At 55.0% G+C, this 19090-nt stretch overlaps 1 protein-coding gene across 1 annotated transcript; it reads left to right on the top strand.

Annotated features, from left to right (window-relative positions):
- Positions 1-6106: 6106 nt before the first annotated feature.
- Nxph3 (neurexophilin 3) lies at positions 6107-10588 on the top strand. The gene is made up of 2 exons (XM_036196481.1): positions 6107-6594; positions 8941-10588. Exons 1-2 carry the CDS (start codon positions 6541-6543, stop codon positions 9643-9645), a joined length of 759 nt encoding a protein of 252 aa, XP_036052374.1. The 5' UTR covers positions 6107-6540; the 3' UTR covers positions 9646-10588.
- Positions 10589-19090: the final 8502 nt, after the last annotated feature.

The raw sequence follows: 19090 nt of genomic DNA, 5'->3' as shown, positions 1-19090 counted from the left end.
GGTGGCTGAGGGGGGTTGCCACTGACCTGGCGCCAGGTGTTGGCTCCTTGCCAGATGCCTATTTTCTCCTCTTCTCTCTTCACCTCCCACGATGCTGAAATGCAATAGGAAAGAGCTCCAAACACTCTCCTTTTGTTCAGTTTACAAAGCACTTGCACCAGCTACATCCAGACAAAGACCCCGAGAGAGCGAGGCTGAAGCTCTCCACACCCTCAAGAAGCTGAGATCCAGGGAGAGGAGAGACTGACCAAGATGGCGAGGGGTGGCGTGGGCTCAGAGCCAGACACCTAACCAGAGCGAATAGACAATGCTTTCCCCAGGAAAAGGTCCCTTTGGGTGGTGGGTAAGGCTTGTAAGCACTCGAGGTAACCCCCCACCCACTTGGAGCCTAAGGCATGCACAGTTTGGGACTTTAGCGGTCTCCCTCAGGGCATTCCATGTCACAGGTCCTCTGCCCCCCCCCCCCTTTCTCATTACTTCCTACAAAACAGCCTCTGTGGCCCCAATGTGCACCCGCCCTGGAGCTCTGCCTTAGTCAGCAATTCGGGCTCTGACTCTGATGAGTCTCCAGGCTCACACACATGCTGGTCTGCTCTCTGACCTCCACCATCATCCATTTTCACAGACCCTGAGTCCCAAACAGCCACGGGCCCTTCCCACACCTCTGTTCCCTAGGCCACAGAGCTGGGGGTCAATTTTGACCCTTTAACTTCTGTCAATGAATTGAACTCCTCCATCCTTCCCCTTAGACACTTTTCAGAGCTGCCATCTCCTGTCCCCACTACCTTTTCCTCACGGCCTTATGCCTCTGACCTAATTCAGGCTACCATGACCTCCTGGCTCCCAGATTCACCCCCCCACCCCCCCACCCCCCACCCCCCCACCCCCCCATCCCCCCACCCCCCCACCCCCCACCCCCCCATCCCCCACTCTCAGCTCCACCCCTCACAAAGACCAGGATGCTCTTTGGGGTGCTGTCTCCAGAGTGCAAAGCCAACATGGGGACTCCTGAGGCACCCACCGAGACTCCAGAACTCTGCACTCTCACACCCCTGCCACACCCTGCTCCTGTCCCCCCTGCCTTGGGTCCCTCTTCCACACACCTGTCTCCTCTAGTTCCTCCTCCTGAAGGCTTCCTAGCCTCGGGCATTAATCCTCCATCCCTTTGCCTAGAAGACCTTCCCCAACCCTCTGACAGCCCCGGGCCCTCTCATCCTTTGGACCACAGGTAACTTAGGACCGCCTCCCTCCTGTCTCTTGGAAGTTGTCTCATGCTCTGTGCCGGCATCTCAGCCCAGGCCTGCCCCTCCTACATCGTCCACGTCTCCCTCCGGGCTCTATTCTCCATGCAAATGAGAACTACCATCTCCTGTCCAGAGCCATACTGCACACCAGCCAGGACCCGACATAAAAGTAGACACTTGATAACTATTCATGGAACAAATGACTCTTTCATCCGGGCCCCCTCAGAACCCCACTCCTGGGCTGTCTTTCATCTGTGGCTTTTCCTCGATCTGCTTCATCTGCCTAGAAGGTTCTTTCCCTCCCCTCCCGCTCCACACAGCACTTCCCACTCATCTCTCTGCGGTCCATGCTCGGCCCCCTATTTAAGTTTGGATTTTTTCCCCTGGGCCTCCCTAATGCCCGATACATAACTTCCATCCCGACTCTTTAAAATTGCAAATTGACATCTAAACGGGAGAGATTATTAACAAGTATGAGCTAGCCTCTCCTCTCCCAGAGACCACGCCAGACAGTGGGTTTAAGGGCAGCCATTCTCTGCCTTTCCAACAGTCAGGAACTCCTGCTCATCGGCTGAGCGGGGCCTGCTGTGCCATTTTGCTGGGCTGTACTGGGGAGGCAAGGAGGAAACAGCTCACACAGGACTCTTCCAGAGGCAGGCAAGAGCACAGGGAGGTGATGAGCAAATGCTGGACCAGGAGCATTTGGGTGCAGAGGGGCCTGGGGCTGCAGGCCTTGGGCACTCAGTCTCCCTTCCTTCATTGAGTACCTACTGTGTGCAAGGGATGCTGTGGCAAGGACTTGGGGCATTCAGAGGTGCGGCCCTGAATGACAGATCCACCTTGGGAACCACCACTGCCATGGTGCTTGGTGCAGAGAGCACTGTGTCTGTGGCCTGTCTTCCCACTCTGGGGTCACTTTTCTCCTTCTCTTACATTCCCAGCATTCCTTTGTTCTTTTGTGCCGTGAGTCATCCCCTCCTTCCCAATATTCCCCATAACAGAGTTTTTCCTTGCTCTCCGTTTAGACAAGTTTTTACTACATAGACCAGGCTGGCCTTGAACTCATAGAGATCTGCCTGCCTCACCCTCCCAAGTGCTGGGAGCAAAGGCGTGCACCATAACACCCAGTCTTCCTTCCTACCTGAGATATGGCAGCCTGAGCTGGCTTCAAAGTCACTAAGGAGGGGCTGGAGAGATGGCCCAGTGGTTAAGAGCAAAGGCTGAGTTAGGCGGGGTAGCATCTGCCTGTATCTCCAGCACTGGAGAGACTAAGGCAGTAGGCTCTCTGAGGAAGAGGCTAACCTCATCTACATAGCCAGTTCCAGGTCAGCCACAGCTACACTGTGAGATGTTATCTCAAAAAACAAAACAAAACAACACCCCCCCCCCCAAAATAAAAGCACTGACTGCTCTTCCAGAGGACCCAATTTCGATTCCCATCGAACACAGCAGCTTACAACACATCTGTAACTCCTGTTTTCCAGGGGATCTAATGCTCTCTTCTGGCCTCTACAGGTACCAAGCAAGCAGGTAATACACAGACATATATGCAGGCAAACGTTAACAACAAAAGATAATTTTAAAAAAATCCTTCAAAATGACTATGTAACTGAGGGTAGCCTTGAACATCTGATCCTTCTACCTCCACCGCCCAAGTGCTGGAATTCAGGTATGTATTACCATGCCTTGATTATAGGGTGCTAAAGATGAAACCTAGGGCTTTATATATGCTAGGTAAGCACTCTGCCAACAGAGTTCCATCCATAGTTTTAGAGGGTTAAAGGTCATTTTACTCTGTGTCCTCTGGTTGAGGATTAAAGGCTTGTAAAAATATACAGTACTGGGTTCCTATTTCCCCAGTGAGGAAACCTGGGGCCTGCATAATGGAGGCGGTCACTCTGCCCCTCTGCTTGGCACACTCAGGTGAGAAAGTTCCTGCTCCTTCAGCTTCCAGAGTAAGCCTCTTGGCCCACTTTGCTCCTGATTGCCTACTCTGCCCATGGACACCTGGGAATTTTCTTCCTTTGCCAACTTTTTAAATGTCAGGCTGCCCAGGGCTCCTCCTCCTCCTCCTGTGCCTACAACTTCTCCAGCACCCTCCACACCCCAGGACAGACTTTCTGGTGCCCTTGGATGACCAACAGCAGCACAGAGATAGGTCATAGTCAAAACTGAATTCCTCCACAGCATCCTGCTCCATACACCAGGGTACCACCCCTTCAGCCCCCACCCCACCCCCACCCCATCCATCTCGCAGCCTGTCACACAAAGCAGGATGCTGCCTGGCACCCTCGCCCCTCCCTGCATCTGGCAACAGCCAAAGCCTGGCTGGTTTGCCAGCTGCTGATGTCTTCAGGGCCCCAACCCCGATCTTCTAATTGCTTCCCCTCCCCCTCTCTTTCTAGTGAATTCTCCGAAAGAAAGCTGTCCAAAATGCAAGCTGTACTGTAACAGTTCCTTAAAACCCTTCCAAGGGCCAGGCCGTGGTGGCACATGCCTGTAATCCCAGCACTTGGGAGGCAGAGGCAGGCGGATGTCTGTGAGTTTGAGGCCAGCCTGGTCTACAGAGCAAGATCCAGGACAGGCTCCAAAGCTACAGAGAAACCTTGTCTCAAAAAAAAAAAAAAAAAAAAAAACCAACAAAACAGAAAAACACCCTTCCAAGATTCTCCATAAACGTGGGTCCAGACCTCTTCAGTGACACATAAGCCCCCAGTGGTTGGTCCCTGTCTCTGGTCTTCCCCTGGAAGAGGCACTTCCCGAACAGACAGCCATTTTTATTCCTAGCTTCCTGCACCCCCTGCCAGGATTACCCCTTGCCAGACCTACTCCTCCCGACCTCCTGGACATGAGCGTCCTTGGAAAGTCAGCCCTGACCTTCCTGTCCCTCCTTCACCTTCCTGGTGCGTCCGCAAGGCTTTATGGGGACTGTGTCATCACTGCAGTGAGTTATAATGATCGATTTTCACACACAGGGCGAGGAGATCCTTAAGGCCAGGGATGGTGTCCCATTCATCCCTGTAGTCCAGGCTCTGGCCTGGTACCGGGTACCAAGGACAGGCTCCACCAGTGGCTGATGGACGAAGGCAGAGAAGAAACTTAAAGGAAGTGGGAGCCAGGAGTGTCCAAGAGGGGAGTGAGGGCAAGCCTGGCAGGAAGAACAACCCAAGCAAATGTGTGGGCAGCGCAGAAGTGAACCCTTCCATTTACTGCGCACTCCCACGGTGCCTGACAGCCATGGTGCGAGCACTGGGTTTACACATGGTGTCTTCTCTAAGTGACAGATCTGAGCACTGGCATCAGAGCATGGACATATCCTACCCAAGGTCACACAGCGAGCATGGAGGGGTCTGGGGTGGAATCTGAGACTGTCTGGCCTGAAAACAGCACTCCTGCTGCTGGGCCACACGGCTCTCCTGGGGCAGGACTTGGAATGCGTAAGGAGTGGGCCCAGCTACACCTCTGCCTGGCTGAGAGCAGGAACTAGCTGCCCACGCTCAGACCAACAGCTTCTTCCTCCCAGCTGGACCAGAGGCTCCAAGGCCACACAAAAAAAATGTACCTGCTTCTTCCTCTCCGCCTGGCTTTGGGAATCTTGGAGTGTACACACACACACACACACACACACACACACACACACACACACACACACACACACACACACACGGGAAAGGCCCGGGGCATCCAGGAGACAGGGCTCATTCAGGCTACCTCCTTCCGCAGTCTCTCCCTCTTTGCACTTGGCCCAGGCTGATATTAAGATTCATCTGCATTCCTCGTACAACGCCTGGCAGATGGTGGGGGAGGAGGCTGGGTGTGAGCTGGGGGCTGCAGAGCCAGGGACCACACTGGATCTCAGAGGGGCCACAGAAGAGAGTGCGGAGAGCCTTTCACAAGCTCAGCCTAGGCTGGGGCCACTCCAGATGGCCTCCGACCTTTTGTTTTTCTCAAGACTAAAGGAGTTCTGGAGAGCTAGAGAGGAGGTCTAGCCATTAAGAGTGGTAGCGTTGGAAGGTGGTTGTGCACCTTTGGGAGTCTCTTGTCTAGGTCAGTCCTTCTTGCCTTGGAGATTTGAAGAGACCAGAGCAACCTGGGGCCCCACTGGGCCCCTCCTCAGCCTGGTGAGCATCTGTGTCGTAGGGAATGGGTAAGGAAGGACAGCCTCTGAGAGGCCTTGTTCATCCGTTCACTTCACTATTTCTCAGGATGCAAACAAACCCTAACCCCAACCTTAGAATCTAGCCTAGCCCCTAGTGGTCTCTTCAGGCCAGCGCCTCAAGCAAATGTTTCGTAGTGATTGCTCCGAGGTCCCGAGATCATCTAGGAAGAAAAGGAACGGCTAAGAAAAGGGGGTGCGAGCTAGACACTTTGAAGAACTTCCCTCAGCACCCTCATGAAGTCTTGCAGGAACCAGCAGCTGTGATCCGCTGTTGATATCCTTGGACCCTTAAAATGGGTTTGGGCAGAACTGTCTGTCCAAATCCCAAGACTCCTAGGGGTGGGGGTAGGCAAGGCGACAAATCCCCGATGCCCGCTACAGGAAATAAGGCGCGCTGCCAGAAGGGCGGAAAAGCTGGTGTCCCCATCCGCGGTCTTCCAGCCTCTCGCCTCCTCTCCCAGAGCTCCTCCGCCCGCCTCCTGTCCCCTACGCTGGAAAGTCAGCGTCCCAGGTCCCCAGGCTGCGGGCCGGCAGGGGAGGAGTTAACTCCGGAGGTACCGACTGGGCTCACGGTACCTGCCGCCGCCGCCGCCGCCGCCAGTGGGAGGGACGAGGAAGCGGGAGCCGCCTGGGCGCCAGGAGCGCTCCAGTCTGGCGGGGCGCAGCGCGGGGAGCGGGCGGCCGCGGCTCGGCTCGGCCCGGGGCGTCCGCCAGGGGGCGCGCCGCGACGGGGCGGGAGGGGCCGTCTGGTCTGGGGAATTAGCACCGGGGACGGGCGCGCGCGCAGGTCCCCAGCACATCTGGGCGAGAGCCGAGCCTCTGGAAGCGAGCGGGGCGCCGAGCGCCTGTCTGGAGCGGCAGAGCCACCGCGCAGCCGGAGCCCCTTCGAGACGCTCGGGGCTCACATCTGGGACCGGGAGAAGGGACCGCGCGGCGCGCAGCTGGACGCGGGGAGGGGGCGGCGGCTACACAGCTGGACCGAAGGGGGCGGGGTCGGTCCCAGCGACGGGCTGAGGGGAGGGCCGCGAGCCACCGGGGACCCGAGCATGGGACAGCGCGCCTGAAGGAGCAGTCCGGGGAAGAGGGGGCCTGGGACCCTGAAAGGAAAAGAGAGGCCGGTGAGAGCGGTGGAGGAAGATGCAACTGACCCGCTGCTGCTTCGTGTTCCTAGTGCAGGGCAGCCTCTATCTGGTGAGTGGTCCGCGGGGAGCGGCGCAGGGCGGGGGCCAGAGGATGGGGAATGCGCGGGAAGCTGCGGAGCCCTGAAACTTTCTCCCTCCCTGCCCCCCCCCCCAACCCTGACATCCCGGGGATGCGGGCGAACGCTGGAGGCTAGGGGAGAGGGCGGGTCCGAGGCCGGAGGCCGGACGGGAAGGGTTAATAGGGGCGGGGAGGAGGGTGCTGGGCTGGCCCACCCACTCCGTGGCTGATGGCGCGAGGTGCGAGTGACACTAGGGAAAAGGCCCCTCGGAGCTGAGTCGCCAAGGATTACCCGACCTCTGGTAGCATCCCAGGACGCGCGGAACGGGGGTGGGGCAGGTGACCTGCCCGGTCAGGGGACGCGGGATTCTCCTCTGACCTCTGGGGCCCAGAGAACCCCAAACTGTGGGCCCTGGCGCGCCAAGCCCGGGCGGACTGGGGGCGGCCCCCGCGTCCCTGCCTCCCGCCGTCCCTCCCGCTCCCTCCCTCCTCGCCTGTTGTTTTCCTCGCCTCTCCCGGCTGCGCGCAGCCCGAGCCCCATAGGACCTGGGCAGGCGGCTCCCGCCCCAGGCGCTCACAGCAGCTGAGCTGAGCGCCCAGAGCCCGTTCCCCCGCGGCCCAGGATGCCCTGGAACCCCACCCCGGACCCTAGCCCAGAGCTTAACTCCCCCGCGACCCACGCCCGCCGCCCCACATCTGGCCTCGACCCCAATCCTGTCCTGGAGAAGCCTGAGCGCCACTGGAACTGCCCCCTTCCTCAAAACAATTCCCATTGACAGCAACCCTCCCACCCCGAGTCCACTGTAGGGGAGGAAGCCTTTCCTGCTTCGCCCTTACCTGTGGCCCTGTTCACTACTGAGCTATTGACTATCTCAACCATTCAGTTAAACCCTAGAACCAAATATGAACAAGTGGGCAACCTTGAACCCAGCCCAAGGAGCCTCCCTTCTTGCCTTTCCTGCCCCCGGGGGCACTGGGAACCTGGAAAGCAGGGCCAGCCGTAACTGTGGGACAGATCCTGGCATAAACATAGCCAAGGCCAGAGCAAGAGGCATAAAGACTAAAACCTTTTGGAACCTCCCATCCCAGCTCCCCAGGAATCCCCGCGGCCCCACCCACATCATCATTAATCCAGATGTTGTAGCTGAGCTGGTGTCTCCTCGCTGGTGACATAGACACACTGGTAAAAGCTCGGTTTCAGAAACTGAGCAAACACATCCAGGCCACAGTCTAGGGAGCCAGGGAACCTCCCAGTTGCCCTGCTGAGCTCTGCTGGCTCTTTTCCACCAGAAAGCCTCCCCAAGGGGTGGCCTGTCACCATAGCTGAGCCTGTCGAGGCAAGACAAGCTCTGGCGGAGTTTGACAGGACACTCCAGGTGGAAATGGAGCTTTAGGAAAAGTCTTTTGCAAAGGTGCATCTGGTCTGTGCCATGTGATGAGATACTGGCACCTGTGACCCGTGTCTTGTGGTGATGTAACCTGTGCATCCTGATGTCCTCACCTGTGAAATGGGACTCACAAGAACTGGTCCCTCATCATGGAAGCGCCATCTTGACACGTCATCACCAGTGTTCCCCAGAGAAGGTTTTGCTTCCACCAGCTTGGCCATCCTGGGTGTGGCATTCACACCTGGGTGTCCTCGTCTTAGCAAAACCTGCACCAAACCGGTACCTGCCCAGGATTGTCACTGGGTTCTGGATTCTTATTTTATGGTCTGTAGGCTGTCTTTGCCTCTAAAGCCAGGCTAGGAATGGTGTCTCAGCCAGAAGACTAAAATGTCTTAAACGGCATGAGATGTGTGTGTGTGCTGACACGTGGGAGCTCCTAAGAAAGGGACGGGGCTCCCCAAAACACTTGCAACTCCCAACTCCAGGTGAAGGACGCCTGGAGGACAGAAATGATGCCTCCTTGGCATCATGACACCCCACCATCAAGGATGGGGATTCTACCTCCCCTTCAAACTGGGGGCTTCTACAAGATCAGAAGCTGAGCCCTGATAAACCTGACTGGGGCTTATTTAGAGAGTGTGTGTCTGATACCCTAGTCCATGAAGGGGAAAGACGTCCTGACCTTCCTTCCAGATCTGGAATAGCAGCCAGGGTCAGGGTGGTAAAGAAAGGACATGGAGGTGACTGATGTGTCAGAACATGGGAGTGGATCATGAGAGAGCCAGAGTATATACCTGACCCCAGCACAAGGAACAAGCAGATGTCCCCCTTAGCCCTGTCAGACAGGGACAGAGACCACGCAGATGGTGATAGAGTGGTGGGTCAGACCTCAAATCCTCTGGGTCCTCTGGAGACAAAGCTCTAATCGTCTTTTCAAATCCCTCCATAGGTCATCTGTGGCCAAGAGGATGGCCCCCCTGGCTCAGAGGACCCTGAGCATGATGACCATGAGGGCCAGCCTCGGCCTAGGGTACCTCGGAAGCGAGGTCACATCTCACCTAAGTCCCGCCCCTTGGCCAACTCTACCCTTTTAGGGCTGCTGGCCCCACCTGGGGAGGCTTGGGGTGTCCTTGGGCAGTCCCCCAACCGCCCCAAGCAAAGCCCTCTACCCTCGACCAAAGTGAAAAAAATATTTGGATGGGGTGATTTCTACTCCAACATCAAGACAGTGGCCCTGAACCTGCTGGTCACAGGGAAGATCGTGGACCACGGCAACGGAACCTTCAGCGTCCACTTCCGTCACAACGCCACAGGCCAGGGTAACATCTCCATCAGCCTTGTCCCCCCCAGCAAAGCTGTAGAGTTCCACCAGGAGCAGCAAATCTTCATCGAAGCCAAGGCCTCCAAAATCTTCAACTGCCGGATGGAGTGGGAGAAGGTTGAGCGAGGCCGCCAGACCTCGCTCTGTACCCACGACCCAGCCAAGATCTGTTCCCGAGACCACGCTCAGAGCTCGGCCACCTGGAGCTGCTCCCAGCCCTTCAAAGTTGTCTGTGTCTACATTGCTTTCTACAGCACGGACTACAGACTGGTGCAAAAGGTGTGCCCAGATTACAACTACCACAGCGACACCCCCTACTACCCATCTGGGTGACCTGGACGGGCTGCAGAAGCCTGTGCAGGAGGCCCGCTGTCTGGACACTGGGCAGGGAAAGGGATGGGTCTCAGGAAGGGAGGGGGTGGAGAGGACGAGAGACCAGGTGGGCCAGGGCCAGGCCTCAGGTGTTGGAGAAGGGTCCCCAGTGCTGGCCCCTTGGAATGTACTTGTTGTGGAGGAGGAATGGGCTCTGGGCAGCCTTACAGAGCTTTCTCTCTGGTCCAAAGCTGAGGCTGGGCCCTGAGGCCCTTGGGCAGGCAGGCCAGGTGGCCCCAGATCAAGTCACGGAGAAGACCTTAACCCTTGGCTCTCTCCTTGCCATTCAGAAAGAGGACAGCCGTCAACAAAGGGGTGTCCAACTGTGTAGGCCAGACAGACAACTGAGGATAGATGGCTCAGTGGCTTCTTCCCCGATGGGAGCTGGCAGTGTGCAGCCCCGAGACCCTTTCCTGCACTGAGTGATGACCTCATCCCTACCCTCAGGTCTTTGCTGTCACGACTACCTTTCACCAGCCAGGCCACCCCTTTCCGAAGCCCCGTCTCCCTCCAGCACTCTGCACTGCACTCACCCTCTTGCGGATGGCACACCGACCCCGTCCTTCAGCCGAGACAGGGCTCCTAGGTCCTCTTAGCCTGAAGGGCAGAAGCAGAAGCTGGCCCATGTGCTGTGTGTGCCCATCCTTTGCCCTAACTCTGCTGAGATCGCCTGCTCTTCATGTCAGCCGGGGCATTCGGAAACAGGGATGGGGATCCCTTCTGTGGGCCGTGGGGCTATCTGCAGAGTGGGGTGCAGGAGTCTGGACTGTGTGGCCATGCTGGAACTGTACCCTAATGTTGTCTGTGGGGTGGGGGGAGGGACGGGAAGTCTTGTGAAATGCCCTGTCACTTCTGTGTGCAGAGTCTTGTCCTTGGAGCAGGGAATAAAGTTTTCCCGGGGCACCGCATTCCGAGTTATCCAGGGGAGAGGGACCTGGGCCCCTGTCTGGCTAGCATTTTCCAAATGGGGACCAAAGCTGCAGACCTCTTGGAGCTGGGGCTCCCTGTGGCTTTGGGGCTGGTTTCTTGGACACTCTTTGCAGGCTGACACAGATCTAGTGCCAGAGGCCCAAGCCAACACTCTTGGGGCTGGGCATAGCACCTGAAGGGGTAGCTGGGGATAAGAGCCAGCAAGGGAGATATGTATGGGCCAAATCTTCCTCCCCCAGTCCTCAAAGGGTTGCCGTCTCTGGCTCTGCAGGGGGCAGTGGTGGATGCCCAGTGATGTCCAAGCTCTGCCATTGTTTTTCTCTACAGGCCCGGTCAAGTTCACTGTCCTCACTGGCCTCTTTCAGTTTTTCCCTCTGTACCCTGCAGCACTTGCACCCCTGAGAATCACTTCAGGGTCCTCGCTAACTCAGCAAGGGTGGGTAGGGCCTGTTCCTGGGCCCCCGGCCTGGGTAGATGCTGACATACTTTGAAAAGTGCCCAATGACCTCTAAGCAAACTTGGCTCCAGGTCCAGAAGATGAAGAGATTCCTCTCTGCTCTCTCCAGCTGTGACTCCCATCTGCCTCTTGGGGGAAAAGGAACAGACTGGGATGGCATGGGAACAAACAGCATGAGAGTAGCCACTTCCCCCTCCTGCCGGAGAGGGCATCAGAATGGATGGATGCCCAGGCAAGGCTCCTTGACTCCGGGGGCTCGGTGAAGGGAAGGCTGGAGCCCCTACCATGATGTCCCCTCTGGAGGTCACTCTAGGTCTATGCTCTTTGGAGGTCAGCACTCAGGTCCAAAGGTCCCTTTTGGGAGTGTAGCCATAATGTGGAGCATCCTAGAGTGAGGGCCAGTGGCCTGACTCCTTCCAGTCTTTACCCTCTGCCCACTAGCTCTGAGCCCAGATGGTCCACACATACACACCGCAGCACACACTCACCTGGTTGCAGCCCCTCTGTATGTGAAATGACCTAGAAAGCAAGATGGTTGTGGGCAGGGGGAGGGGGGGAGGCACACTCCCTTTCCAGCTATGCCCTGAATCATCCTGAAGCTGCTTCTTCTGAGCAGACTCAAGACACATATGCCCCTACAGGGCCATGCTCCTCTCCATCGCTGTACCAGTGACTGCAGTCAGAGAGGTTGGGGCTTGCTCCCTCCCAACTCCCCACTCCCACCAAGAGAAACCTTGGCTGCTAGAATCTGGAGGGTTCTCCCACCTGTGCCTCTCACTGTCCCAGGGCACCTGTGGGGTGTAGCAGATGAAGAAGAGACTGTGAGGCGCCCCCATTCCCACCTCTGTGTGAACACTGAACTCCAGAGCAGAGTACAGGGGCACTCTGACCCGCACCTCCTCCTCCTCCTCTCCTGTGGAGAGCCAGCTGCTGCCGGCAGCTGGAGGGCCCGGCCTTTCTGGCACTCGGTGCTGCCTGCACAGGGGGTGGGTTCATTTTAATAACTTCATTTCGTCCTCACGCACACTCTGCCTCCTCTTCCCTGCCTATCTGCCTTCCCCAGCAACCAGGCTGAGCTCAGTTCAGATCTGGCTAACAAATGTCTTCCCAAATCCTGATTCCTTGGAGGGTCCTGTGGTCTTTCTCCTAGCTCATGAGCCCCCTTGATCCTCACAAGGGTAGCAAGTCCACCCCGACTTCCCTGTCTAAGAGGATACCCCCTTCTGCCCTTCTGAGCAACAGCTATGGCATCTCCTGGAAAGATGGACCTCGGGTCCATAAAGCACCCTGAGCTCTGGGGGAGCACCCACAGGAGACTGATACTTCTTGAAGGAGCCCTTCAAGAGAAAAAGGTTGGGGTCCTTCCTCATGTCAACCCTTTGACCTCCTCACAGCACCTTGAAGTCAGTCTCTATAACCTTCTCAAGCTGGTTTGGGACCCTGCTTCTGGTCTGTCCTGCCCCCCACCCACTCAACTAGGTAAGGGTCTTGTCTCTCCTATAGGGTGTAGCCCCTGGAGCAAGCCTACCAGACCAGACCAAAGCGGGTTTTCAAGGACTTGGCTTGTGTCTCCGCATCAGAGTTTGGGTGGGTGGGGGGCACCTGGGGGTGGGGTTGCACCTCCCTCAACAGACTGAACACTGAGGAGGAGCTGGGTGACACGTCAGACTGATGGAAAGGCTGTGTCTCCCTTATCAGATTAGCATCTTCCTGAGGGCAAGAACTGTACTGCGGATGGAAGAGAAGCATCTGTTTTCCGAGTGCCAGGATGCCCGGAGATGCTTTGCCCTTCAGCACTACCTGGCTTCAGCAGTCCCATCTGAACTGCAGTAACTTGCTCTGTAACCTGTGAGCTGGTAGGGGCTCCACTGTCAGCAGAGCCGAGTCCTCCTCTCGGTGAAGCTTAAGACAAAACTGAATGGTTTCTATCCCTCCTCCCTCTCCTTCACTCCCCTTCCCTAGATGAGCAAGCGGGAACTGAGTCACCCCCTTCCCCATCCTTGGCAGGAACGCTGATGACCTTGCATGTGGCAGGCTCCTGTGGCGAGGCCCATTGCTCAGAGCTGCACAAGGTGGGTGGGTGGAGAGGGAGGCTGGAGGAAGGGGTTTGTGGGGGTGGAGGCAGCTGAAGGTCATAGGGTGATCAAGGACTTGGATCACTGAGTGGGCATTTGCAATGGGTTGAGGGCGATTCAACGATCTGGTTCCTCTGAGTTGGGAAGTGATCCAACCTAATGGCTGGGAGTGGGAGAGAGGAATGTTACTTCCGAAGACGTGGTTCTGTGGCGCTGCCTGGAGAACTGGGGGCTGGGGTGACAGGTGACAAGAGACACCATCAGCCCCACCAGGCAGAGGCAAGATGGGGTGGGGGTGGCACCTGCCAATTATGCCAAAGTCCTGAAGTGGCAGCTGACAATATCCCCAAGGCACAAATGCCACAAGAGACCTGCAGTTTGCCCATCAGGGGCTGGGTTCTGGTTCCACCGGGGACCTTGCTTCCTGTTGACCTGTAAATCACTAAAAGTGGGTCCAGTGAGTGGCGTCAAGATTGCAGAGCTCAAGACTTCTCAGTTCATTATCTCAGAGCCACCTGGCTAGTTGTCCCCAGGAACGTATTAATTCCTCCTGGACCACAGAGGCTTCCAAGGAGACGGCAGGAGGGTGTGCAAGGACCTCCAGCTGGTCCCCATTGTGGGATGGGTTATCCAGATGATCTTGAACGAAGGACCACCTCCAAGAACCTCTTTATTTGAATTTTGTCTTGTTGTTTGACACAGGGTTTCTCTGGGTAGCCCTGGCTGTTCTGGAACTAGCTCTGTAGACCAGGCTGCCCTTGAACTCACAGAGACCCGTCTGCCTCTGCCTCCCAAGTGCTGGGATTAAAGGTGTGTGCCACCACTGCCTGGCTTATTTGGATATTTTTTTTAAGACAGGGTCTCACAATGTAACCTTGGCTGGCCTGGAACTTGCTAAGTAGACCAGACTGGCCTCGAACTCAGAGATCCACCTGCCTCCTGAGTGCTGGGAACAAAGGCATTGCTTCACTCAGAGTCTCCTTATTTGAAAAAGAGAAAGTTCTCCCTACTTTGGTGCACTGCTGGGGCACTTAAGCTGTTCATCAAATGTTCCTTTCTCTTTGCTTTTGGAGACAGGTTTTATGTGAACTTCATCCTCCCTTCTGTGTGGCTGGGTGAAAGGGCCCAAGGCTGGAGGGCGAGGCATGGGTTCCTATTCTAGTTCTGTTACATGATGCCTGTAGCAGAAATGACTAATTGTCTCATAATATATGCCATGGTTAATCTGCCTTGTCAACCTGACAAGGATTTAGAACAGTCTAGGGGCCACACCTATACCGTTGCGCAGTGTCTACACGGGTGTTTCCAGAGAGGTTTAACTGAAGAAGGGAGGTTGGTCTTGGACGTGGGAAGGACCATCCCATGGGCTAGGGTCCTAGCCCGCATAGAAAGAAGGAAAAAGAAGCTGAACACCAGTGCCTATCACTTTGCTTCCTGTGGATGCAATGTGAGCAGCTGTCCCATATTCCTGACGTCATCCCTTCCCTGCCATGGTGTACTGTGTCTCTTCAAACCGTGAGCCAAAATAAGGAAATAAACAACAAATAAATAACCCCCTTCTTCATCTTTACCAGTTTTTGTTGTCATAGGAACAAGAGAGCTAATACACTATCCATTTCCACTGACTTCTTAGTAATGGGGTCCCCAGGTGTTAGCTGGACTCACAGCTGCCCGACATAATCCTGTATTTCTCTGCCATGCCCACAAGCCTCCTGCCTTCTACATGTGGCCATGTGACTGACATCTGGCCACTGACCTTTAGGTCAAGTGATTATGCAGTAAGTTTCCAGCATCTTAAGATAGAGGTGCTCATCCTTTGCCTCATTATCCACCCAGCTGTCTAGAAAAATGTGGCCACCAGCCCTAGCTGCTGTTAGACTACAGCGTAAGTGCCACTTGGAAGTGGGACAGTGGTTAGTGGATGGAGATATAGTCTCTGAGAGCCCTAAGCTGCCGGCAGACTTCTGTATGTGAGAAAAAGGAAATTCCCACCATCTTTAGGCCTCTGCATTAGGGCTCTGTTTCTTTTTCCTCTTTTCTGAAACGAGTTCTCATGTAGCCCAGGATAGCCTGGCCTGGCTGTATAGCAGAAGCTGGTCTTGAACTCCCTTCACCCCCCCATCCCCACCCCACAATCCTCCTGCCTCTATCTCTGAGAGCTGGGATTATAGGCAGGTTCCAGCATGCCTAAGAGGCTGCATTTCTTGAAACTGTATCTAGTGTTGGAGAATTTCAGTTCCTGCAGATTTTGGTCTCCTCATCTGTAGAACTGAGACAACGCCCACACATCTCAACATATCTCTGAAATGTGTATAGACTCCTGGGCAAGAAGGGAAGTGCTGCTCTCCCCATTCCCTGGCCTCGTTTCTGGAGGTGGTACAAGTTGCTTCTGTTTATCAGGGAGCCCCAGGGAGCTCAGGATTCTGTGTCCCTGTCTGAAGGGCTTCCAGGCCCCAAATTCAGTCCTCACGTGTCTAAGTCTCCATACACATTCTGATGTTGGTGACACACAATCCTCGTTAAGGGCCTGACTGATCCCAGCCAGATGGGATCCTAATTTAATTAAAACCCTTTAATTACCTGCAACAACACTGCTTTGGAAGTCCAAAGGCAGAAGTGGGGGTTGGTGATTGGAGGGGTACTGTTGACAGAGCAGAGGAGTGGCTAGCCTTTCAGCCCTCCGGGAGCTGGCACTGCCTCCTCTGACTCCCATCATGGTGGCCACGGAGTACATGGATTAGCCAGCACAGCCAGAATTCTGGCTTGGTCTATAGGGCACAGCTGGGACATGATGGGAAGGGATTGTAGCAGAACAGATCCTTGGGAAACTGAGTCCCAGGCTCTGAAGCCCGATGCTGCCAGTGTTGGTTTTGAGCTGAGGGCAGGGCCTGCGTGGCCTGTTTACGGAGACCCTGGCACCACCCAGGGCACTCTGGGTAGGAGAAAGCGTGGTTTGTATTTCTTTCCAATGGTCTGGCTAAAGAAATAGGGGCGTCTCTGCAGTTTCCAAAGGAAAGCTATGCTCTCCTCAGTGTCATTGTCTGGGGTGTGGAAGGTGAAAAAGGGTCACTTAGGTGGGCTGCAGAGGGGTCATGTGGTTTGAGGACTCCTTCCTGTGATGGCAGAATGAGTTCCAGCCAGGCCAGAGCCTGCCAAGCCCTGGCAAGGACAGACTGAAACCTAGACTCGTGAGCTGGGCTATTTATAGCCCTTGTGGACATCATCCGTTAATACCCCTTCTGTTCTTCCTTCGTACTTATTCACTCAACAAATATTGTTTAATAAAGCCTCTCAAACTTCCAGCTGGTCTCCACTGGGCCAGGAGACACGGAGATGAGGTGTTGGTTCACATTGGAGCCATCGCCTCAGAGGAAGTATTCTATTCGGGTCAGTGTGATGCCAGTGGCTGCAAGAGAAACAGGAGTCCCAAGAGGCAGGTGCTCCAGGGCGTGTGACCCACAGAGCCCAACCCTTCCCCACCCGAGTTCCCCTCCAGAACTCCAGCCCAGGAGCTTCTGGGCTTAGCTTTATGGAAGGGGTCTTCTGATGATTAGGCTTTTGTGTGCTGCCTTTACAATCTTCTTCTCCTGATGCTCCAGAACCTGCTTCTTCTGCCATCCCCTCTCCAGACTCTGAAGAGCCTGATTCTGACTTGACCAGTATCTACAATGCTGTGTATCTGCTAACTTTGGGACTCCTAGAAAACTTGGACACCTCTGATAGACTCAGGAGAGAGAGAGAGAGCGTGCACATAGCACTCTCTGCCATCAGCCTGGAGGCTCTCCCTGACACAGGGGATGTGAGACCCCATCTAAATGGTCCGGGTGGTACTCTAACCAAGCATCTTGGCACATCCCGGTCTGTGTGTCAGGTCACACCAGCTAGCTGAGCCTGCGATGGGTGCTGTCTATGTGAATACCCTCATTCTCAGAAGGACAGGAAGTAGCTTCACCTTTATCACTCCTGCATTCCTATGAAGAGCGAGGGAGCAGATGAAACATGCGTCAGTGTCGGCACACTTCTTGCCCATCCTTAGTGGACTATGTTGTCTACTCTAGAATGGTTTTTAAAAAACCCACCAGTGGAAGCTGGAGAGATGGCTCAGAGGTTAACAACACTGGCTGCTCTCCCAGAGATCCTGAGTTCAATTCCCAGCAACCACATGGTGATTCACAACCATCTGTAATGTGTTCTGATGCCCTCTTCTGGTGTGCAGAAATACAAGCAAGCAGTCCACTGTACACATAATAAATAAACCTTAAAGCAAACCAACAAAACAACCAGAGAGCTCTTGGGGAATGATGGTGGGTGAGGTCCAGCCTAGGATCACCAGTTGTAAGATAAATAAATCTTCTGGCTCTTGCTATCCTCTTTATTCCAGGAAGCCTCACCTGGACTCATTTTGTGGCTCAGGAAAGAACAGTCTCCAAGGTGCCAGGGAAGCTGAGCGCTTCTCTCCAGAGTCAGAGGGAGGCTGTGGGGAGGCAGCACGTGTCTGAAGGGAGCCGGGCTTGAGTCTTACTTGCCAAGTGATTTTGATGTAGTCCCCTGGCATCTCTGAGAGGGAGCAGTGATTTCCTCCAAGCATACCTGCTCACATGATGGCTGGAAGGACTGGCCCTGCCAGTAGAGTGCTGTGCCCACGTGCCCAGTTCTGAGTTATCACTCAGTCACCCACCCACAACTCAGAAGCATCTTGAGGCATGGCTTCTCTTTTACAGGGCAGGTGGTGTAGCCCAGCAGCTGAGGATCAATTCTGGAGCCAGGCTGCCTGGATTCAATTTTTTTTGGGTGGGGTGGGGTGGGGAGTTTGAGACAGGGTTTCTCTGTGTAGCCCTGGTTGTCCTGGAACTCACAGAGATCCGCCTGCCTCTGCCTCCCGAGTGCTGGGATTAAAGGCGTGCACCACCACTACCCAGCTTGGATTCAAATTCTTGTTCTGACACATCCTCACTGCAGACTGCAGAAAAATTGGCAAACATCTTTGTACCTGAATTTCTTTGTCAATGAGATGGGGATGCTCTTTCCCTCTCGGAAGGTTGTTCTTAGAATGAGTTAAGTATCTGGAAATGTGAGTAACAGACTACAACTGCACACTACAACCATAACCCTGGGTAGGGCTTGGAGAATAGTGGCCATGGGCTTTATCATGCCTTGCTCCAGGAAAAATGCATAACAAAAAAAGTCTTAGGGAAAGTCAGAAGGCTGTTATGGTTTTTTACAAAACACATAAAAACAGGGCCCTTGTTTGCATCCTGTAATTCCATGGGTCCAGACCTCACTTCTGCTGGCTCTAGAGAAGCCTCTTCCAGCATGAACTGTATATTCCTCTAAGGCTTCTACCCACAAACAATACACAATTCCGAGGGTCTTTATTTAGGAGGTGAGTTAACAATGAGCGTGCACCCCCACCCCCCACAAACATACTCTAGGCCTGGGTGCTCTCCCACCCTACTTAGCCAGTCTCAACCCTACTCTAGGCCCCCAGCTGTGCTCTGGTCAAACGCATCCATTTCCCTTTCTCCTTGGCCACCTACATCATCTTCACCCACTTGGGAAAGAATGGTCTCCAAGGTGACCAAATCCTCTTCCTCTGGTCAGGACAAAGTTCTATTCAGCCAGCATGCATTGAAGCCAGTTATGTTTGAGTCTTAGACCTCTGCCCCCCCCCCCACCCCTTGTGCATGCATTGCTACTAGCTCATCAGCCTGGATGGCCCCAGGGTCCCTTGCTGGTACCCACTCCATGTATAAAACTCAGCCCTGCCTTGAATGGGACCCTTGAGGGTGAGGACTGTCTGTTCGGCCTCATGGTGAGTTCTCTGATGAGCCCTATGTGAGCCATTTCTGCATCCTGGAAGGGCTGAGGACATGGGGGACACTGGACTTGGGTCAGGCATTCTCAATCACAGATGAGTCCTGAATTTAGTAGCTATGTAGAAGCC

Source organism: Onychomys torridus, chromosome 8 (assembly GCF_903995425.1).
Source record: "Onychomys torridus chromosome 8, mOncTor1.1, whole genome shotgun sequence".
NCBI lineage: Eukaryota > Metazoa > Chordata > Mammalia > Rodentia > Cricetidae > Onychomys > Onychomys torridus.
Note: the sequence above shows the minus strand (reverse complement) of the source record. Positions and strands in the feature narration are given on the sequence as shown.